General features: G+C 34.7%; 2 protein-coding genes across 3 annotated transcripts in view; one reads left to right on the top strand and one right to left on the bottom strand.

The window, feature by feature from the left end:
- Positions 1–2,241: 2,241 nt before the first annotated feature.
- Positions 2,242–5,914, bottom strand: LOC141387134 (borealin-like). The gene is made up of 4 exons (XM_073956319.1): positions 5,449–5,914; positions 5,266–5,383; positions 3,127–3,589; positions 2,242–3,062 (listed from the first exon to the last, which is right to left on the bottom strand). The coding sequence occupies exons 1-4, from the start codon at positions 5,668–5,670 to the stop codon at positions 2,870–2,872; spliced, it is 996 nt and encodes a 331-aa protein (XP_073812420.1). The 5' UTR covers positions 5,671–5,914; the 3' UTR covers positions 2,242–2,869.
- Positions 5,915–9,128: 3,214 nt separating this feature from the next.
- Sln (monocarboxylic acid transporter silnoon) overlaps positions 9,129–20,151 on the top strand; it is a 36,429-nt gene continuing 25,406 nt past the window's right edge. Inside the window, exons 1-2 of one of the 2 annotated variants that reach the window (XM_073956330.1) lie at positions 9,129–9,294; positions 10,017–10,631. In XM_073956330.1, the coding sequence (XP_073812431.1) occupies positions 10,599–10,631 (33 nt within the window). In that variant the 5' untranslated portion in view covers positions 9,129–9,294; positions 10,017–10,598. The remainder of the gene's footprint in view (positions 9,295–10,016; positions 10,632–20,151) is intronic. The other variant, XM_073956331.1, reaches the window with a different exon arrangement.

Consider the following 20,151-nt stretch of genomic DNA (forward strand, 5'->3'; position numbering starts at 1 on the left):
TAATTCCAATTTTTTTTTTGTTCATGGCACATAACAACCGGTACTTAAAATACTATTCCAGGAAATTGCTTGGTGTAGATACCATTCCACTGGGTTATCGACGATGACGTGATTAAGATCTCAAAATGGTTTGGATCTTTTTGGGGCAACGGTCTGGACTTATATTCCATCAAAATATTTGATTCTATTCAAGCTTGAGGGCAAGTGATTGGACATGTCATCTTTTTAGCACCAGCACCCATTTTTTCCAAGACTGCGACCCCAAAAGTTCCAAATCGTGTACATTACTCTCTCTAGGAACAACAATCGCAGACATGGGTTGCTCCAGATTGGGCCCTTGTATATTTGTGAACCGCTTTATACAGTATGCACCTTTTTGATCTGTCCATACCTGAAAACGGGGAACGCTTTAGTTACAGTACTTGCTTGGGCGTTACCGTGAGAGCCATCCCAATCACCATCTAGTAGGTTGGCCCGACACACTAGGTCCATCAAGAATGATCTTCACTTTCTAGAGAGGAAAGCCCAACGATACAGGAGAGAACCCCTTGCTCAACAAGCATTTCAAGTAGGTTTGTATAGCTTTCACATAGTCGCAGTTTCTAATGTAAACAAATATAGTGTGAATAAAGTCCACCACAAACCAGAGTAGTTTTTGCTCAACTATACTCGGGATATTGCAGTCGTCTAAATTCTTATAGGGCAAATGTTGATAGCACCATGCATAGCACTCTTCGTCTTTTAAAGGTGCGATGCCAAACCTAGTCATTTAACTTCAGTGGATAGTTACATCCCATTCTTGGAACTGAAGTTAGACCCAATTTTGTACCAAATTCTGAAAGAATTCAGAGATTCAGACCGAATTCGTAAAGAACTCTGAAAAAATGTTAGCGGTAAATGTCCTAATATTTGTTTTTGTCGAAAACATATTGCGATTAAAAATATAAAGAAACTCTTACCACAATAAGGTAGAATCTATTCCATTTCCAATATTTCAACCATCTTTGATGGTCATCCTCAGGGATTGGCTTTCAAAAACAAGAACATTTGTTTTATGCAACTATAAACAATATGGTAGAAATTTATAATAACAATATTTCTTTCTTTTTATAAGAATAAAAACAAAAAAAAATTAATTCTTAAGTTGACCTCAAGCCAAAATTAAAACCAAAGAAAAAAGCGTCCAAAGGTCAACAATAACCTCAAAACATAAAAAATTTCTAATTATTTTTTGTTGCTTTCAACCTAAAATACAATTAATTATCATTACAGATACAAAATATTCGTATTTTTTAAAATAAATGACCACACTTAAATTTTTTTGTTCAACTCACTTTGATTTCGGTAGTGAGAAATTTCAGCACAAATTTGCCTCTTTTTCTCACTTTTTTTACATTTGTAATAGCTAATTTTTTTCACGAACGTGAGTTTTGCTTACCCTCTTGTTGTTTATAATAAGGGAAGAGTGAGAACATAACAGCACTCACGGCGATATGATGTTTATAATAGGGGAGGAGGCGAGAAAGAGAAAACTCACGGTGAGATGCCGTTCATAATTGGGCTGAAAATGTATATGCAAAGTGACAGAACATATGAAAAATAACATATCGTGTAAAGTACCTATTAGAGTAGTAATTTACTCTACTTACCTACTGCGATCGTGAACACCATTGACCATTGGTTCATTTTGATTACTTAGTTCGAAGAATTGTTGATTCCATTGGGAGGCAACTAAGTGTGGCTGGCTTCCGTATCGTCAGTTGCTTTACATATGACTGAACATCTGCGAAGTACTGCTTCATAACGCCGTTGTATTTAACAACTGCAAAGCTACGTGTTTCTAAACATCAAAAATACGCATTTTTAACACAGGTAAAAAGCAAACATGTATAATTTTTATTTCTGATACATTTAGTTACTTTTTCAAGAAACAATGTATGAGTGTGTAACTGAAATATTTTGACGAAGTTTAAATAACACAAAGCAAATGACGATACGGAAGCTAGCCTGTATTTGTGTAGGATTTGATGTTCCATACTAGAAATCAAAGAATAACATACAATCAATTTACACGAGAGGGCCGCGAATGCCAAACTCCTACTATCGGCGTCTTACAAGGATATAATTCGACTTAACTCCTCTGGTCGTGTGTTCACTAATATTCCATTTTGAAAAGTTTTTAAACTATTCACCGAAAATCCCTTCCCATAACCATGTTATCGGTATTAAAACAATCCCATATGTATCACTTACATTTTTATAAATTTATTTTATTTGTAATATTATAAAATTTGTTGTAATGAAATCTTAACTTATTAGCATTGTTACATAAAAAATTGATTATAAAACATTTATATTTTTGGTGGGGAGATTGAGGATAGAAACATAAAAGATTAGAAAAAATACTAAAACAAAAAAATGTTTGCAAATGAAAAGAAAAAAAATAAAACGCTGCTAACAACGTTAAAGACAAAAATATGGGAAACAAGAATTTTTGCGTTGCGTGTAATTTAGGCAACAAAAGAAAGAAATGCATAAACAAAACACAGAGACACCAAGGATATTGAGAGAAAATCACAATATTAGATCATCATTGAAAGAAATAATCGTTAAAAGAGTGGTTTCTCAATTTCCAGTTTATAATTATTGGTGTGTATCTGTGTTGCACAGATGTTTGCTTTAAAGGCGGTGTGGTTAAAACATCTATAAAATACAAGTTATAATGTAGTATAATGTGAGGGGTGCGCGAACGGTTTGCTTCGGAAAGGAGGTACCTTGATAATAAATATATTTATTGTTATACTAAATTCCATTATTGAAATGTTTATAAATTCCATTAAGTTGTGGTGTATGCTGCTAGTCATCTCTTCTAGATAAAACCAGCCTTATCTGCCATACTTACAATCTTATCGATATTGGCATGTAGGGTTTTTAATTGTTGTAACGTTTCTGGATCCATGGCCTTAAGGATGTCAGGAGTTAAATCATCAATCTTTTTGGGTCGCATTGATATGACACCATTACGCAATGGTATATTGAGATGTGCAAATTTGTCGGGTAAACTAAAAAGGATGAAGTGAAATTATTTAACATTTTATTTTTGTTAATTAAAAAAAGAACACTTACGTATTAGCCACCAAGGGACTGCCACATTTAGACAACACCAATTCACCAGCCCGGGGAAAACGTAAAAATGTTGGTGGTGATGGCGGTGATTGTGGTTCATTGGCATCTTTTCCTGAACGATCAGCAGATAGGGCCTTGGTTCTAGTTGCCATGGGTGTTCTCATCTTACTACGTGAATGATGATCATTGGTAGTGATGCTGCTACCACCACCACCATTAACGGATAACTGTGAAGATGTTTTTGATTTCATTGCCGATCCTGGTATACCATAATCACCACAGGCTGAACGGCTACGCCTTGGCCGCCTGGCTCTGGCTGAACTCAATGGTCCTGGTGTTCGCAAACGTGCCGATTGATGTGTTGGCAATTGTTGTGTACGCATAGCTGATGAATTGAGATAAGCAGTACTGGCTGTGGATGAGCCTAAACTGGCTGATGTGGAACTATCCTCTGTAAGGTAGCCTTTACCAAATGAGTCACAAAATAGCCACAAAGAGGAATTTATGTAGAAATATATATTGATTAGGAAGAAGAAAAGTAGTTAATGATGAGATGAGGCGTGTGTGCGCAATTTTTTATTTAAAACAAAATATGTATTTATGTGTGCAAAAGATACAAGAAATAAAAAATTAAAAGAGAAAGAACCATTAAATCCCATAAATAGTGTAAAAAAGCAATGTAACAACAAGTGACCAGGAATCCTATCCTGCATTGTGTTTAATAAATGTTGAGCGAATGAGTTGGATTATGAATTGATGTAAAAATTATGAATCTATCAGTAGGTTTTGCCGACGGAAATTTACCTCGGTCATTGGCAAAAGAAGACGACCTCGACATATATTCCACCAAACTCTGCCTACCCGAACAAAATCTTTTTACCCTCAAGAATTCTACAAAAAGGGAATATAAAATGGAATATGAAATATGATTTTGGGGAACAAAGGATCACTTACGGAAAAAATTTAAAGCGATACAAAAGGCCAAACTGCAGAAACGGATCCTAGCACAATATTTTGGGTATGAATCTAGGTGCCAGAAGAATGTATCTTAAACTAGAAGACCCGGGTCCGCGTTGCTGGCCGGTCATATTGATTTTTAATGACAACTTTAAATGGTCGTAATGCTTTACAGTTCTAAATAGGCGTTTTCTACCTTATTTCTTTGGAGGATTTAAAATTTTAAATTTTCAACATATTTTGTCCGTTACCTTGCTTTTCTCAGACTTTGTTGGATTATGCAGTTTAGGATTTATTATAGCCACAATCCACTATCTTTATCCTAAAAATTCAAAAAATGGTAAAGTCGGCGTATATGTTTTTTTAGTTTTTTTAAGGCCGATGTACCTTTGAACCACACTATTTAAGGCAATTTATAAATATATCTTTTTTCTGTCATAATAGTGGAGTACCGTGCCACCTCTGAAATTCATGCCTACGTTTACCACGGCACATTCCACAAAATTTCAAGAAAATAGGTTCGTTAATTTTCGAGATATAACATAGTTAAAAGTGACCGTGGTCGGGACTTCGGGTCCTAAGTAAAGTAGCTGTTGGGGACGAAAAACTTCCTTACAAAGAGACTATTTTGTGTGAAAACAATATTTTTCTATACTATAATCCATTTTAAAGAATTATTAATTATACGGACGTACGTTATGGAAAGGTTCGACTGTTTTTGCAATAATGCGGCTTAAACATTGTACGGTGTGGCATACTACTTTCCTTTTACTATTGTTAAGTTTCATTAGCATCAACTGTTCACTAATTTCCAACGGAATGTCTTCAGTGTTTCATAGATTAAAATAGTATCAACATGTTCGAACAGGCAACAGCAACAATTGCAACGATCACAACAGGACAAGGTCAAAGAAAGGTATTACCCATGAAAAAATAAGGGTTGTTTTTCAGGAAAAATCAAAGAAATTTCACAACACGTAGGTAGGTAGGCGAAGATAAAAATAACATCTGCGACATCTGTTTCTTAATTTCTTGTCTTAATTACTCTGCTTTGTAAATGTACTTTTCTACAATGACAATATACCATGTACTCCATAACACCACCAAAAGCAATCCCAAGCCCCAAGAAAGGAAACAACAAAGAACTACATACAAATCTAAACAATAGCAAGTTAAACTCACCTTCGTCATTTGGATTTGTTGCTTTGGCAGAACGTAATAATGCGGAATTGGTTATGGACATACTTTCATCATTTCGCAACTTTATCTTTTTATCCCAATCGGCAAATTTGTCTAAATCCTACAGCAAACAAAGACATACATTATTTCTCATGGAAGAAATTCCAACAACAATAAAATACTTACCATTTCAAAGACATCACATATTTTCAGCTGTAACAAAGCTGTATTTGTCTTTTGCAACAACATTTTAAAATGCTGCTCGAATGAGGTCAAGTAATCCTGAACTTTTACATCGAACGTGTTTTGAAAGCCTTCCAAGGTATTTTCAAATTCACGGATCTTTTCTTCACGCACCGCTGCCTCACGATTACGTTTGGAACTTTTTGAAACCTTTGTGCGCGGCATTTTTCCCTTGTGTGTGTGTGACTTGGGCTTGATGTTCTTGATATTATTAGTTTGGTTTTAAGCGATTTTAGAGCAATCGCTATAATTTTCTTTAGATGATTTTCACAATTTTCTGTTCTTTTATTAGTTTCTTTTCCACTTATACTGCTTCCTTCAGAAATTATTAATAATATGCCGCCAAACAAAATCAGTTGAATAGGTCACACACAAGCTTGAATTTTAAGATCAGTTCGATTTTGTTTTAATATATTGGCTGCACTGCAATTGTATTGTTTACTCTTGGTGAGTATTGCCAACTATTTGACACAATGACCTATTAAGCAGACGTGACGTATAGCGTAAACGTATAAAATGAAATGGAAATATAAAAACATGAGCTCTGTTCCTTTACGTGCAAGAATATTCAAGTTTTAACACCTTTTACTCGAAAAGTGTTTCTTTACTTGATGTAAGCATACAATTGATATGAGAACAATTCACAACATTTACTACTGTTGCCACTTTTACCATTTTCAGAAGTAAAGTAACAGACCAATAAAATAAAACTACTATGATTTACGTTAAATAACACTGTGCAACACTGGAAATGCAAACAACTTCTAATGGGCATTTTCTGAAAGTACATATTGAGAATACAAAAACCTTAATTGGGTTTTGTGTTCTTAGATCTGGTTTAGATTTTATGGCCTCATCTAAACCGACCTTAAATGAGCCTTTTTTCCAGTGATCGGACCTTTATCTCCGAAACTAATAAGAATTTTGCTTTGCAGTCTTTAGCAATATTGTAGCCCTAAAGTAGTAGAACTTATGTGTCAAACAGACGAACTAGGAAAAGCTGCATCTAGGGCATCAAACTCATTAAAATATAGGAAAGTTTACATAATTTCTGAAAATCTGGTCAGTAACAACTAAACTGTTGGGAGTTGAAACAAGTAACCATTCTAAACATTTTCCAAATAATGTGACCATCAATTCTTCAGAACATTCTGAAACTCTAAAATGGTTATTTCACGTTGTTTAAGGGGTATTTCATAACATACCTTTTTACAAAACTTATTGCCAACAATGTTCACACAGGCTGTTTATTCTCATGTTGGGGATTTTAATGAATTATTGAAATATTTACCAAATTGTTGGTGAAAAATTTGCTATAAACAAGGCGATAGAGGCATTTTACAACAATATAATGTTCTGAAGAGTTGTGTATTACATTCCAGAGAATATTTTCCCAAAGGTAACATTAAGAAGAATTTAATATTTTGGGAGATACGCTGCGAAATATACACAAATTATAGAATTTTTAGATATATTATACAATTTGAGGCAATAAATGCAGTTTTTCGAGTTCACTATTCCTCCAAATATTTTCTTCTTGCTCTTATCTACAAGTTTGCTGCAGATGTCAAAACAAGATTCGTATTGGTTTCAGAGATACAGCCCCGATTTGTTTTAAAAATTCGATTTTTAACCATGTTTAGATGAGGCCATAAAAACCGAACCCGATCTAAGAAAACAAAACCCAAATATGGTTTTTGCCTATTGGTCCTCTACTTTCATAAAATTCTGGACAGAAGTTGTTTGCACGCGATCGGCTCAAAAATGTTGCACAGTGTAATTGACGCTTTGAAAAGTTTTCAACGATATTTGTTAGCAGTCATTGTTTATAATAACTGCTTCAATGAAAAATGGATTAGAGTGAACGAATAATAGCACATTTACATCGATCGCGTTGGGGCCGCGGCACATACGGTCCGTGGGCCGTCGCGTCACGCTTTAAAAACAACAACCACATGAAAAATGTTAAAGGTACGCATAGTTTGTTCTTGAAGTTTTCATGTGGTTTGTTGTAACGCAACGCTCAACGCGCCGTATGTGCAACGGCCTTAAGCCCTCGGCACATACGGCGCGTGGAGCGTCGCGTTACAACAACCACATGAAAAATGCATAACCAAACTTGGCATCACTTACACATTTTTCATGTGGTTGTTGTTTTCAACGCGCAACGCGTCGCACAACGGATCGTATGCGCCGAGGGCTATACTAGTACGTTTATATATAACCAGATTTAACCAATCCACTGGGTTTTAAATATCAATTCCATTGCTTATATTTCAAATAAATCCTCATAAAGAAGGTTAACCCTGCAAAAGGCTATAATATAAACATGGCCTTACTCATTTTTCATGTGGTTGTTGTTATTAAAGCGTGACGAGACGCACCACGGACCGTATATGCCAAGGACATTAGGGGTAAAAAAAAAATACAGTTCGTTGAGTGAGGCGTTGCGCGTTAAAAACAACAACCGCATGTAAAAACTGTAAGTAATACCAAGTTTTGTTTATGAGTTTACATGTGGTTATTGTTTTTAACACGTGACAAAGCGGACCGACTGCGCCGAGCGCTTTAAGGCACAGTGGCTCCGTTGAGTGCGGCGTTACAACAACATGAAAAAGTGTAATGGCTCGGCACATACGGTCCGCTGTGAGTCGAGTCACGCTTACTTCTGATAAAAGAATAAAAAAGGAAAGGGCACCCCAGAAAAATAAAAGAATAAAGAAGACTAAGTAAATTTCGAACTGGGTTGCCCTTTTCTTCTCTATTCTTTTATCAGAAGCAAGCAAGCAAGGTAAGTAGGCAAGGAAGCTTATGTACCCAGGCCTTTGGTTTTTTGCAGTTTTTATGTGAAATTACACTCAACCGAGCCATTGTGCCGAGGTTTTTAAATATTATAAATATAGCTTAATAGTAATAGCCCCAGCACATACGGTCCGTTGTGCGTCGCGTCAAGCGTTAAAAACAACAGCCACATGAAAAAGTGTAAGTGATGCCAAGTTTGTTGTTGAAGTTTTCATGTGATTGTTGTAACGCGACGCTCAACGCGCCGTATGTGCAGAGGCCTTAAGTTTACATTTACAAAATTCACTCGATTTAAACTGTCAATTCCATTACTTAAACGTCAAATGAAATCGAATGTATTTCAGATGAGTTTTCATTTGACGTATACGCAAAGGAATTGACAGTTGAAATCGAATGGATTTCGTAAATGTAAACCAAGCATAACACTTGTTGATGAAACTTGGCCACACTTGTATACACAGTTTCACTAACTTCACACCTCTTGCCTATAAACTCATTTTCACGTTAATGAACATTTTCATAGTCTGGCATAAGACATACTGCAGATATGGCAACCATCAACAATTGTTTAGAATATAACGATAAAAACAAAATAACCGACAGTAAATATGCCGGCCAAAACAAAAATCACATGGAAAATGTAAATAAAAACAAATTTTTTCTCCTTCTCTCATTTTGTCTGGCAAAAGTGAGAGGTCCAAATATTGGTATGGTGAATTTTGTGACATTGCACCAAACTGTGGTGAATATGTTATAACTTTTGAGAAGGAATCTCATCGTCCTAGGAGAACATATATTAACTTAAACGACATCTGAAAAATGAACAGTTGAGCATTAACTACGTTAGCGAACGGTTGCTAAAACAAAACTAAACGCTTCGCAATAAGTGAGAACAAAAAGTTATCCTTTGTTATAAAAGAAAAAATCCTGTCTACAGCAATTACACAAGAGCTTGGGAAGATTTTTAAAAAATTTCTTGCTTAATTTGTATGATAATTTACACATAAAACGCGATTAACAACTCAAAAGGAGACAACAGAAAACGGAAAACACCTAAAAAATTAACACTTTCGAGTGTTAATTTTGTGAAAATTGTTAAAAAATATTTTTCCTAATAAAATCCTACGACGAAAACTAAAAACCTAGCACTTTTTACTAAACAACGGAAATATTTTATTTGCAAGGTCCTCTTAGCCGTTTTTCTGGCAAGGAAGACGTAATTTATCCCCAAGTTATAGGACTTTGGGTATTAATTTATTGATTTATAACATAAATTCTAAACATAACGGTATAATAAAACAATCACACGGCGACAAACGTATACAGAAATAGTCCAGGTATCCTTGTATACGACCAATTTTGCCGAACAGTCAAATAAAAGAACGAATAAGGCTAATAACATTCTGTTAAAGAGAGCGTGAGAGAAATAAACGGAAGTAGAAATAGTGACAGAGTCACTCACTTGCCACTCTTCCTCTTCGATTGCACCAAAAAGCAAGAACACACAAATTGTCATCATAATCGTCGTCTCAACCTCTGACAAGGACAATAATTATCCGTATACAACACTACTGCAGCAGTAGCAGCAGCATCACTAAATCTCAAACTAACCCAATAACCTAAAAACATCAAAGGCTTGGCGAGACTATACCGTAACCTCAACCTCATTTGCAAAGATGTTACCATAAATTGTTTGCTTTTGCTTTCAGCATTTTCTGTATGTTTGGTTTAAAGTTTCTACATTTCGTTTTGTTATTTTAAATAAACAACAACAAGAGCAGGAAACAATAAATTTCCCGACGAAACAAGTGCCAAATATATATTTGTATAATTTTTGTACTAAACGAGAATTTTTTACACACTGTCGCGTTAACCTAAAAAGAAAACAGTGTAAACTCTACTAAAAACAAAGACGACCAATTGTTTTATAACATTCTTCTAGTAGTCTTGTGTGGACAAAACCAACAAGAGAAAAACAAATTAAAAACAAACACCAAGAAACTGTCTTAGAGGCAACGCGCATCAAGCACTTTTTAAGTGCCTTGGGCGTAACAAACTTCCAGATTTTCAATTTCGTTAACGGGAGTAGCTGTTACATATTCGAATTTGTTTCATACACAAGAAAACCAAATAAAAAATCACAAAATTCCGCCGTCTATCGCATTTGCGTTTGCGAAACTATTTTCTGGCGGCCTCAAGCGTAGCAGATTTAAACCAATGCATTTAGGTTTGAAACATCATAAACCAACAAATAAAAAGCATCAAAAACGATTTTCCGGCAGTAGTAAAATATGTCTTTATCCCGAGGAGAATTCCATTTACAGGTAAAGTCATGGAGAAATACATAAACACCTATTTAATCTTGGTTTAGACTATAAACTTCATCTACTCTTTATTAATCCGAAAACACAACAAAGTTTGAGTAAAGATTTGCGACATTTCAAAAGGCCTAGGCACATACGGTTTGTTGAGTGTCGCGTTACAAAAACCATATGAAAACTTCAAGAACAAACTTGGCATCCCTTACACTTTTTTCATGTGGTTGTTGTTTTCAACGCGTAACGCGACTCACAACGGGCCGTATTTAAAGGACCATTTAATGCCTCGGTACAATGGCTCCAAGCCTTCTTTTTAAGTTTTCACGTGGTTGTTGTTGTTCAACTTGACAGTTATTTTCAAATAAATAAATGTCAAATAAATAAAGATAGAACTGTTTATTTTTAAAGTGTAAATACTGCAACAATAGTTTTCCCTTTATAAAATCGAACAAATCTATGTCACGTATAGGCAATATAATGAGGTCAATATTGCCACTTTGTCATACTACAGTTGTTACATTTACATCCTTGTGTTCAACAACGTAAACAAAACATGCCTATCAACGAATGAATTCCGTTTTGTTTGTGTATACAAACCTGTTAGTAAGACAATAAAGATGTTCTTGAACTTTCTATTATTAATTTGCAACATCATACCAATTCAATTTTGCAACGACATGAGCTTAATTCAATATACATATACATATGTATAACGACAGCTGCAGACACAAGAATATTTCCTTTATCACACATCATATGGTGCTGCTTGTGGTTAATCAAGAGATTAAGTTGGAAGAGAGAGAGTAAACACACATTTCAAGCGCAAACTCACCTCAATTCTCTCAATCATGTGTTTTATCTTCTTATGTAAAGTGTTGCTTCCGTTATCCTGTGACAAGCCGACGTTCGTACATTGACTTTGGCATAAACAAAGAGTGACAGATGCTTATTTTATATGCTTTTTTATAGATTTCCTTAATTTCAACTAGATTTCTTTTTGTTGTTTATAACCAATTCTTGTTGGCATTTGACCTTTTCATTATTACTTTGGCCATTCATTGATGCTACACAAAGTATTAAAAATGCGCTTGCAGATACGAATGCCATGATGAGTGTGTTTACAACAGCAACAACTATCACAACATTGCTGACATTGTCCTTATTTCTTTGTTTGGTGTTAAAGTTGCTATATGAGAAAAAGTAACATTTTCTCTCCCCCTCTCTCTCTGCCATCTATTGCAATCATATGCTTGTTTCTGCTGTTATTCTGCAGTATGGCCAATGACATGTTTTGGTTTATTGTATGTTCCAATCTAGGGTGAATGATTGGAAATTCAAGTTTTATTAGTCATCATTTGTCATAGGTAGGGGGGCAACGAAAACTGTGTTTGTTTAATAGGAAATAACTTTTGGTGGTCATATTTAAGAAAAACCCCTGCTGTTCTGTAAAAAGGAATTCTGATTCATTTGAGAATAGCCATAGACATAAGAGCTTTTCATCGGGTTTACCATCTTTATTAGAATTTATTTGACATATACGAAATGTAATTGACATTTGAATCAAAGTGGGTTTATTAAATCTGGTTATATGTAAACGTACTATAAGAAGTTTTTTGTTCTTCTGTAAATCGCCTTTGAGACTGTACACTTATGCGATGATTAAGTGCATCATCTCAATTTATACCCTGACAGACGGCAGCGTTAATTCGCATTAAGATCTGCATTTAATTTTATCCTGACAGACGACAGTTTCTGCATTTGCGAAACAGCTGACTGCTGCTAAACAACTGTTTTGTTGTTGTTTACACTGCAATTTGTTGTTTTCCTTGTGTCTCAGAGCATGAATATACTCTCTCCTACTTGAACAGGGGTTCTCTTTTACGGTATTGCCAAATTGAAATACTTAAATTCAATATAAATTCAGTTTGATTTTGTAGATTTAGAACGTGGATAATGCATGAATTAATTTGAATTAAGGCAGTTGAAGCAAATCAACGCTGCCGCCTGTCTAGGATATTATTTGACGTATGGCCTGTTTCCGTACTTTATCAAGATCTATTTAACAGGTCACGTAAGTAGCACAAATACAACTCTGTTTTTGCCAAAAATTCTTCAATATGTCAAAACGTTTGTTTACGTTTTCATACAATTTATTCACAATAACAAAAAATTTGACAGATTGAAACCAATCATCTGGTCATTTTACGCCACCTTATTATTTCATCATGGTACTTTATAAAGTGGTAAAAGTCGTAAAGGTTGTAAAAGTCGTAAACGATTTTAATATAAATTTTGTGTACGGGAACGCAAAATGTGTAAAAGTGGTAAAAATTGTAAAAACTTTTTAGTTCTGGAACAGAGCTGTATATTGTATGAAAATGACAACTTAAATCCACTGGATTTTCTTAATCCAGCGTAGTCTAAATTTACTGTGAAACTCCCTTTAAACGTATTTTACACTTGCATTTAAAACAGGTGTTTAGGGAATTACGTCATTTATTTGACAGATATTTGGTCTTTCGATAACCCAAAAGTTTTTACCATGGGTTAATAATAAGGTGTAACGTCAAAAACAGCCGATACCAGTTGTCAAAATGCGTTATTGTGAATAAAATCACATACAAAATGTAAACAAGTAATTCACAGTAATGCATTATTGTGAGCAAATTTTACGTTTGACATGATTTGATGTAATGCTAATACTATGTTTGCATTTACGAAATCCACTCGATTTCAACTGTCAATTCCATTGCTCAAACGTCAAATGAAATCCAATCGATTTCAGATGAGTTTTCATTTGACGTATACACAATGGAATTGACAGATGAAATCGAGTGGATTTCGTAAATGTAAACATAGTATAAGTTTACATTTACGAAATCCACTCGATTTCATCTGTCAAATCCATAGTTCAAACGTCAAATGAAATCTCATCTGAAATCCATTGGATTTCATTTGACGTTTAACCTATGGATTTGACAGATGAAATCGAGTGGATTTCGTAAATGTAAACATAGCATAACACCTTCTTATTCCACCATGGTTTGTACAAACTTTTACGAAATGCTGTGGATTGACAACATAAAGGACGCATGTTTTAAAAAATATTAGTCTGTTCCAGAACTGCAAGAATCTACAAATTTTTACTATTTGTCCCGATAACATAAAGGAAAAAATGTTATCGTAGTAAAAAATAGTAGCTTCTTGCAGGTTCTGGAACAATATGTTAGATGTAAAAGCCGCTTTACACTTGCATTTAAAACAGGCGTTTTTGGGAATATACGTCATTTATTTGGCTTTACCCTTACACTTAAAACAAGTATTGACCCAAATACTTGTCGTTTATTTAACAGATGTTGTATGGAATTGACAACTTAAATGATGTATGTTTTATAAAACCCATTAGATGTAAATGCGGCTTAGTAGCTGTTTACATTTACGAAATCGAGTGAATTTCAATTGTTAACATTTGTCAATAGATGGAGTTAAGCTCTGTTCTTACGATATCATAACAACATTCTGTTAATGACTATATCACACCATATGCTTTTTAACATGTATGTTGTCACTTTGGGTATACTAATATACGGACCAGCTGATGTTATACATGAGAAAAACCATATGGTGTGATATAGCCATAAGTAGTTAACCATTTCAGCCGATTTTAACCGCTAAGTTCCTACTCAATGAACTGGAAACTGAGTCCAAATTTTTGCTTTACTACAATTTGTATAAACCGAAGTGCGCTTTAGTGGGGTTTTTAACATTAACATACCCCTTTTGTTGATAAAATGTTCATATACTTTGTTTCATGAACATTTTTGCATTATGCATCTTTCCTTGTCTTTATGTTCTATGTCTTTGTTCAGAACCTGTTCCAGAACTTGTAAGTATCTATAATTTTTTACTAGATTAACAGCCTGTTTCTGTATGTCCACGTCCAAACTCTTGTGTGTTTTTCAATTTTTTTTTTTGTTTTGAAGCAAAAGCAGAGGTAAAATTATTTCAAAAACTAAAGTTTGGGCGTGTTTCATTCGCACACATTCTTCTTTCGACATACAGAAACTGGCTCTAAGAATTTTTCCTTTCTGTTATCGAAAAGTAGCTATTTTTAGTAAAAATTAGTAGATTCTTGCAGTTCTGAAACAGGCCAATCCATGATCTATTTACCAGTAGTGCGATTCTCTAACACATTTTTTGAGTTACCGGCAAAAATCGGTAAAATTGAATTGCTTATAATTTCGCCAATTGACGATGTTTTTCTGTAAGTTAGCGACGAATAAAAAGTAGTCGTAAAGTTCTACCGATAGTAACAGTGTTGTCAACTTTTATGTAAAATTTTCATTCATAATTTTGCGTTTTAATGTTACCGATTTTTGTCGGTAACTCAAAAAATGAGTTGGAGAATCGCATTACAGTAGTGTGACTCTCTAAAAGGCCTAGGTACATAAGCTGCCTCGCCTGCCTGCTTCATTTCTGACATAAGGTGTGTTCGTTTACTCAACAATTTGTACAAGTTCAGTAACTCCTTGCAATCGGCTAAGGTCTTTTGCATTGTATTGTAGAGTAAACGAACAACATCCAGTAACAATTTGTACACATTTTGAGTAAACGAACACACTTATAACATAAAATAAAAGAATAATGAAGGCCGGGACAATTTCGAACTAGGTTGCCCTTTTCTTCTTTATTCTTTTATTTTTGTTATGCCAGAAATGAAGCAGGAAAACAAGACAACCAGGCGAGGCATCTTAAGTACTCAGGCCTTAACTCATTTTTTGAGTTAACAACAATTATCGGTAAAATTAAAATGCTTATAATTTCGGTAATTAACGATAATTTTCGGCAAGTTAGCGACCAATATAAGGTAGTCGTAAAGTCTTACCTATCGCAAGAGTGCTGTCAACGTTTATTTAGAATTTTCATTCATACTTTTGATTTTTAATTTTACGGATTTTTGTCGGAAACTCAAAAAATGGGTTGGAGAATCGCACTACTGGGGCCTAATTACGGCATTCGATTCGATCGACTATTTGCTCGTGAATGAAAAAATCGAACTATGAAAACCTGTCTCTTCAAAGAACATTTAAAAAGTAGATGGTAACAAGTAAAAAAGCGTTAAGTTCGGCCAGGCCGAACTTTTCATACCCTCCACCATAAAATATTATGAACTAAAATGGAATAATTAGTTTTCATTCCTGTCCCCAACTTTAAGTGGGTACGTTAAAATGTCAGATAATGTACATAAAATTTTTCATTCGGTAAGCCTTTTTTATGGTGCCTATATCGAACTATGTATGTGACATGTTTATAATAAAACATGGACCTATGTTGACAGTTTTTGATGGGAGCCTTTAATGTCAAATAACTCCTAATTCGGTTAAAAATTGTAGCTAGAATCCTCAAAATACCGAAAATCGGTACATAACGTTATATGGGGGCTATACCAAAACGTGGACCTATGTCCACAACTTTTGTTGTATAATTTTATTGACACTTAATAACCCTAACTAGGCGTTTACACTAGACAGTTTGTCTTCAAATACAACTCTGATTTACTAACACATACATAAATTTGTCGTTTGTCTCCCAGCTGTCCATCATTTTTTCACAGACAGAAGGGAAGACAAATTTTTGGCATTCTTGTAAAAATAAGTGATATAATAATTGAAATGTGTTGAAAACAAAAGAACATGAACAAAAACAAAATATGTGAACTGAAAACAAAAAGAAATCGATGATTTCATTTAAAATTTTACAACTGTTTTTGCAGTTGTCGGGACGCCTACGTCACACAGGCAAGTTGTGGGATTTTGACAATCAATAGATGTACTCAACTGTCCTGTCATTTGTAAACGCAGGGTAAATGTCACATTATAGAAAAAATCGGTCTGAAAATGTAGCTAAAACGTCAAAATACCGTAAATGGGGGGTACCGTTATATGGGGGCTATACCAAAACGTAAACCTATGTCCACAAGTTTTGTTATATAAGTTTAGTGACGCTTATGAGCCCTAAATGTCAAATTAGAGCTAAATCGGCCTGAAAATGTAGCTAAAAACGTCAAAATACCGTAAATTGGGGGGTACCGTTATATGGGGGCTATACCAAAACGTGGACCTATGTCCACGACTTTTGTTATATAAGTTTATTGACACTTAAGAACCCTAAATGTCTAATTATAGCTACATCGGTCTGAAAATGTAGCTAAAAACGTCAAAATACCGTAAATCGGGGGGTACCGTTATAAGGGGGCTATACCAAAACGTGGACCTATGTCCACAAGTTTTCTTATATAAGTTTATTGGCACTTAAGAACCCCAAATGCCAAATTATAGCTAAATCGGTCTGAAAATGTAGCTAAAAACGTCAAAATACCGTAAATCGGGGGGTACCGTTATATGGGGGCTATACCAAAACGTAGACCTATGTCCACAAGTTTTGTTATATAAGTTTATTGACACTTAAGAACCCTAAATGTCAAATTATAGCTAAATCGGTCTGAAAATGTAGCTAACAACGTCAAAATACCGTAAATCGGGGGGTACCGTTATATGGGGGCTATACCAAAACGTGGACCGATACAGCCCATCATCGAACTTGACCTGCCTGCAAACAAAAGACGCATTTTCCCAAAATTTCAGCGTCCTATCTCTATTTTTGTGGATGCTACAGTGATTACCACAGACGGACGGACGGACGTGCACAGATCGACTCAGAATTTTACCCTGATCAAGAATATATATACTTTATAGGGTCGCAAATGAGTATTTCAATGCGTTACAAACGGAAAAACAAACTTAATATACCCTCCATACTATGGTGGAGGGTATAAAAAAAGGTCTGTACGATAACCCAAAAGCTTGTACAAATTTGTACAAACTTTTACAAAATGCTGTTCGATAACAAACTTGTAAAGTAAAAGAGAGCTAATTTGGAGAGAATTGTGAGAGAAATTTGGAGACTTTTGTTACTGAGAACTTAAAAGTTTTTGCAAGCTAAATTTTCCTTGTAAGAATTTGCAAGTTTTATCACCTGATTCAAATTCGAATGTTTTGTGGCGGACTTTGCAATTCTTGGCAAAAACATAAACAACATTTGGTTATTAAAATAATTACAAAATAAAAAAGGGAAGAGATAACTAAATAAATTATGGAAAACGACTTATTTTCTAGTTTGTGATAATTGTTTTATTTCTAAGGTATCAAATCCCAGAAAAAGCGGCGAATCCATGGAGTAGGAGGACCACTATGTGGATGACCATCCGTTAATTTATGATACGGAAAGAAAATTAGTTTTGTAGCAATGGATAATCAAATAATTTTCGTAAACAACCTTCGATTGTTAAATTAAATCATATCCGCCAAAAGTATTGTTTGTCAAATTGTTGTTCGATAACATTCTGCAAATTTTTAGCTTCGAGAGAGTAAAATTAGTTGAGAGAAGTTACTGAGAACTTGTTGAGTACTTGCAAGTACTTTTTACTTGCGGAGTTATCGTACAGACCTAATGTGTTTATTTTTTAAACCAAAACTAAAAAACAAACTTATTAATGAACAAGTAAAAAAGCATTAAGTTCGGCCGGGCCGAACTTTTCATACCCTCCACCATAAAATATTCATTCCTGTCCCCAACTTTAAGTGAGTACGTTAAAATGTCAGATAATGTACATAAAATGCTTCATTCGGGAGGCCCTTTTTTATGGTGCCTATATCTAACTGTTGACAATTTTTGGTGGGCTAGAAATTGGGGGGTACTGTTATATAGGGGTTATAATAAAACATGGGCCTATGTTGACAGTTTTTGATGGGAGCCTTTAATGTCAAATAACTCCTAATTCGGTTAAAAAATTTAGCTAGAATCCTCAAAATATCGAAAATCGGTACATAACGTGGGAACTTCAAATGTCATTAACAGCTAGTTCGGAGGTATCTGGGCTATACGAAAATATGAACTTAAATGAACAATTTTTGTTGCAGAATTTTTGTTGACTTTTAAATTTCAAATTACAGAAAGTTCGTGCAAAAAATAAAGCTAAGGTACGGAAAATCGGGAGGTTTGTTTTGGGGCTATACAAAACCATGGACCTACGTTCGGTTAAACATTTTAAGTAAAATCCTCAAAGAACCGAAAATAGGGAAGTATCGTTATATTGGGGCTATGTTGAAAATTGTTGATGCAGATGTGTGGTGACCACTACAACCTTCAAATGTTAAATTACAGTTAGTTCTGTTAAAAATTGTAGCTAAAATTGCCAAATTACTGAAAATTGGGAGGTACCGTTAAATGGGAGCTATATCCGAACATGGACCTATGTTGAAAATTTTTGATGGAGAGGTGTTGTGACCACTAAGAACTTCAAATGTCAAATTACTGCTTGTTCGGTTTAATATTGTAGCTAAAATCATCAAATTACTGAAAATCGGGAGGTACCGTTATATGGGGGCTTTCTTGACAATTTTTGGTGGAGAGGTGTGGTGACCACTAAGAATTTCAAATGTCAAATCTTCAAATTACAGATAATTCGGTTAAAACTTGTTGGTAAAATTCTCAAAATACCTGAAATCGGGCGGTAACGTTATATGGGGGCTATTCCAAAACATGGACCTATGTCCACTAGTTATATAAGTTTATTGACATTTAAGAACCCTAAATGTCAATTGATAGCTAAATCGGTCTGAAAATGTAGATAAAAACGTCAAAATGCCGTAAATCGGGGGTACCGTTATATGGGGGCTATACCAAAACTTGGACCTAGGTCCACAACTTTTGTTATATAAGTTTATTGATACTTAAGAACACTAAATTTCAAATTATAGCTAAATCGGTCTAAAAATGTAGCTAAAAACGTCAAAATACCGCAAATCGGGGGTACCGTTATATGGGGGCTATACCAAAACGTGGACCTATGTCCACAAGTTTTGTTATATATGTTTGTTGACAATTAAGAACCCTAAACGTCAAATTATAGCTAAATCGGTCTGAAAATGTAGCTAAACCCGTCAAAATACCGTAAATCGGGGGGTACCGTTATATGGGGGCTATACCAATACGTGGACCTATGTCCACAACTTTTGTTATATAAGTTTATTGACTTTTAAGAACCCCAAATGTCAAATTATATCTACATCGGTCTGAAAATGTAGCTAAAAACGTCAAAATACCGCAAATCGGGGGGTACCGTTATATGGGGGCTATACCAAAACGTGGACCTATGTCCACAACTTCTAATTTATAAGTTTATTAACACTTAAGAACCCTAAATGTCAAATTATAGCTACATCGGTCTGATAATGTAGCTAAAAACGTTAAAATACCGTATATCGGGGGGTACCGTTATATGGGGGCTATACCAAAACGTGGACCTATGTCCACAACTTTTGTTATATAAGTTTATTGATACTTAAGAACCCTAAATTTCAAATTATAGCTAAATCGGTCTAAAAATGTAGCTAAAAACGTCAAAATACCGCAAATCGGGGGGTACCGTTATATGGGGGCTATACTAAAACGTGGACCTATGTCC

The sequence above is a fragment of the Musca autumnalis genome, unplaced genomic scaffold (genome assembly GCF_047663935.1).
Source record: "Musca autumnalis isolate F117 unplaced genomic scaffold, ASM4766393v1 scaffold_5, whole genome shotgun sequence".
Taxonomy (NCBI): domain Eukaryota; kingdom Metazoa; phylum Arthropoda; class Insecta; order Diptera; family Muscidae; genus Musca; species Musca autumnalis.

Bases quoted from the DNA above. Each gene is read 5' to 3' on its own strand.
- LOC141387134 (XM_073956319.1), bottom strand. From the start codon at position 5,670: ATGCCGCGCACAAAGGTTTCAAAAAGTTCCAAACGTAATCGTGAGGCA. The intron at 3,590-5,265 runs GTGAGTTTAACT...CATTTGGTAAAG, and splicing joins AACAAATCCAAATGACGAAG to GCTACCTTACAGAGGATAGT. The intron at 3,063-3,126 runs GTAAGTGTTCTT...CATCCTTTTTAG, and splicing joins AGTCCCTTGGTGGCTAATAC to TTTACCCGACAAATTTGCAC.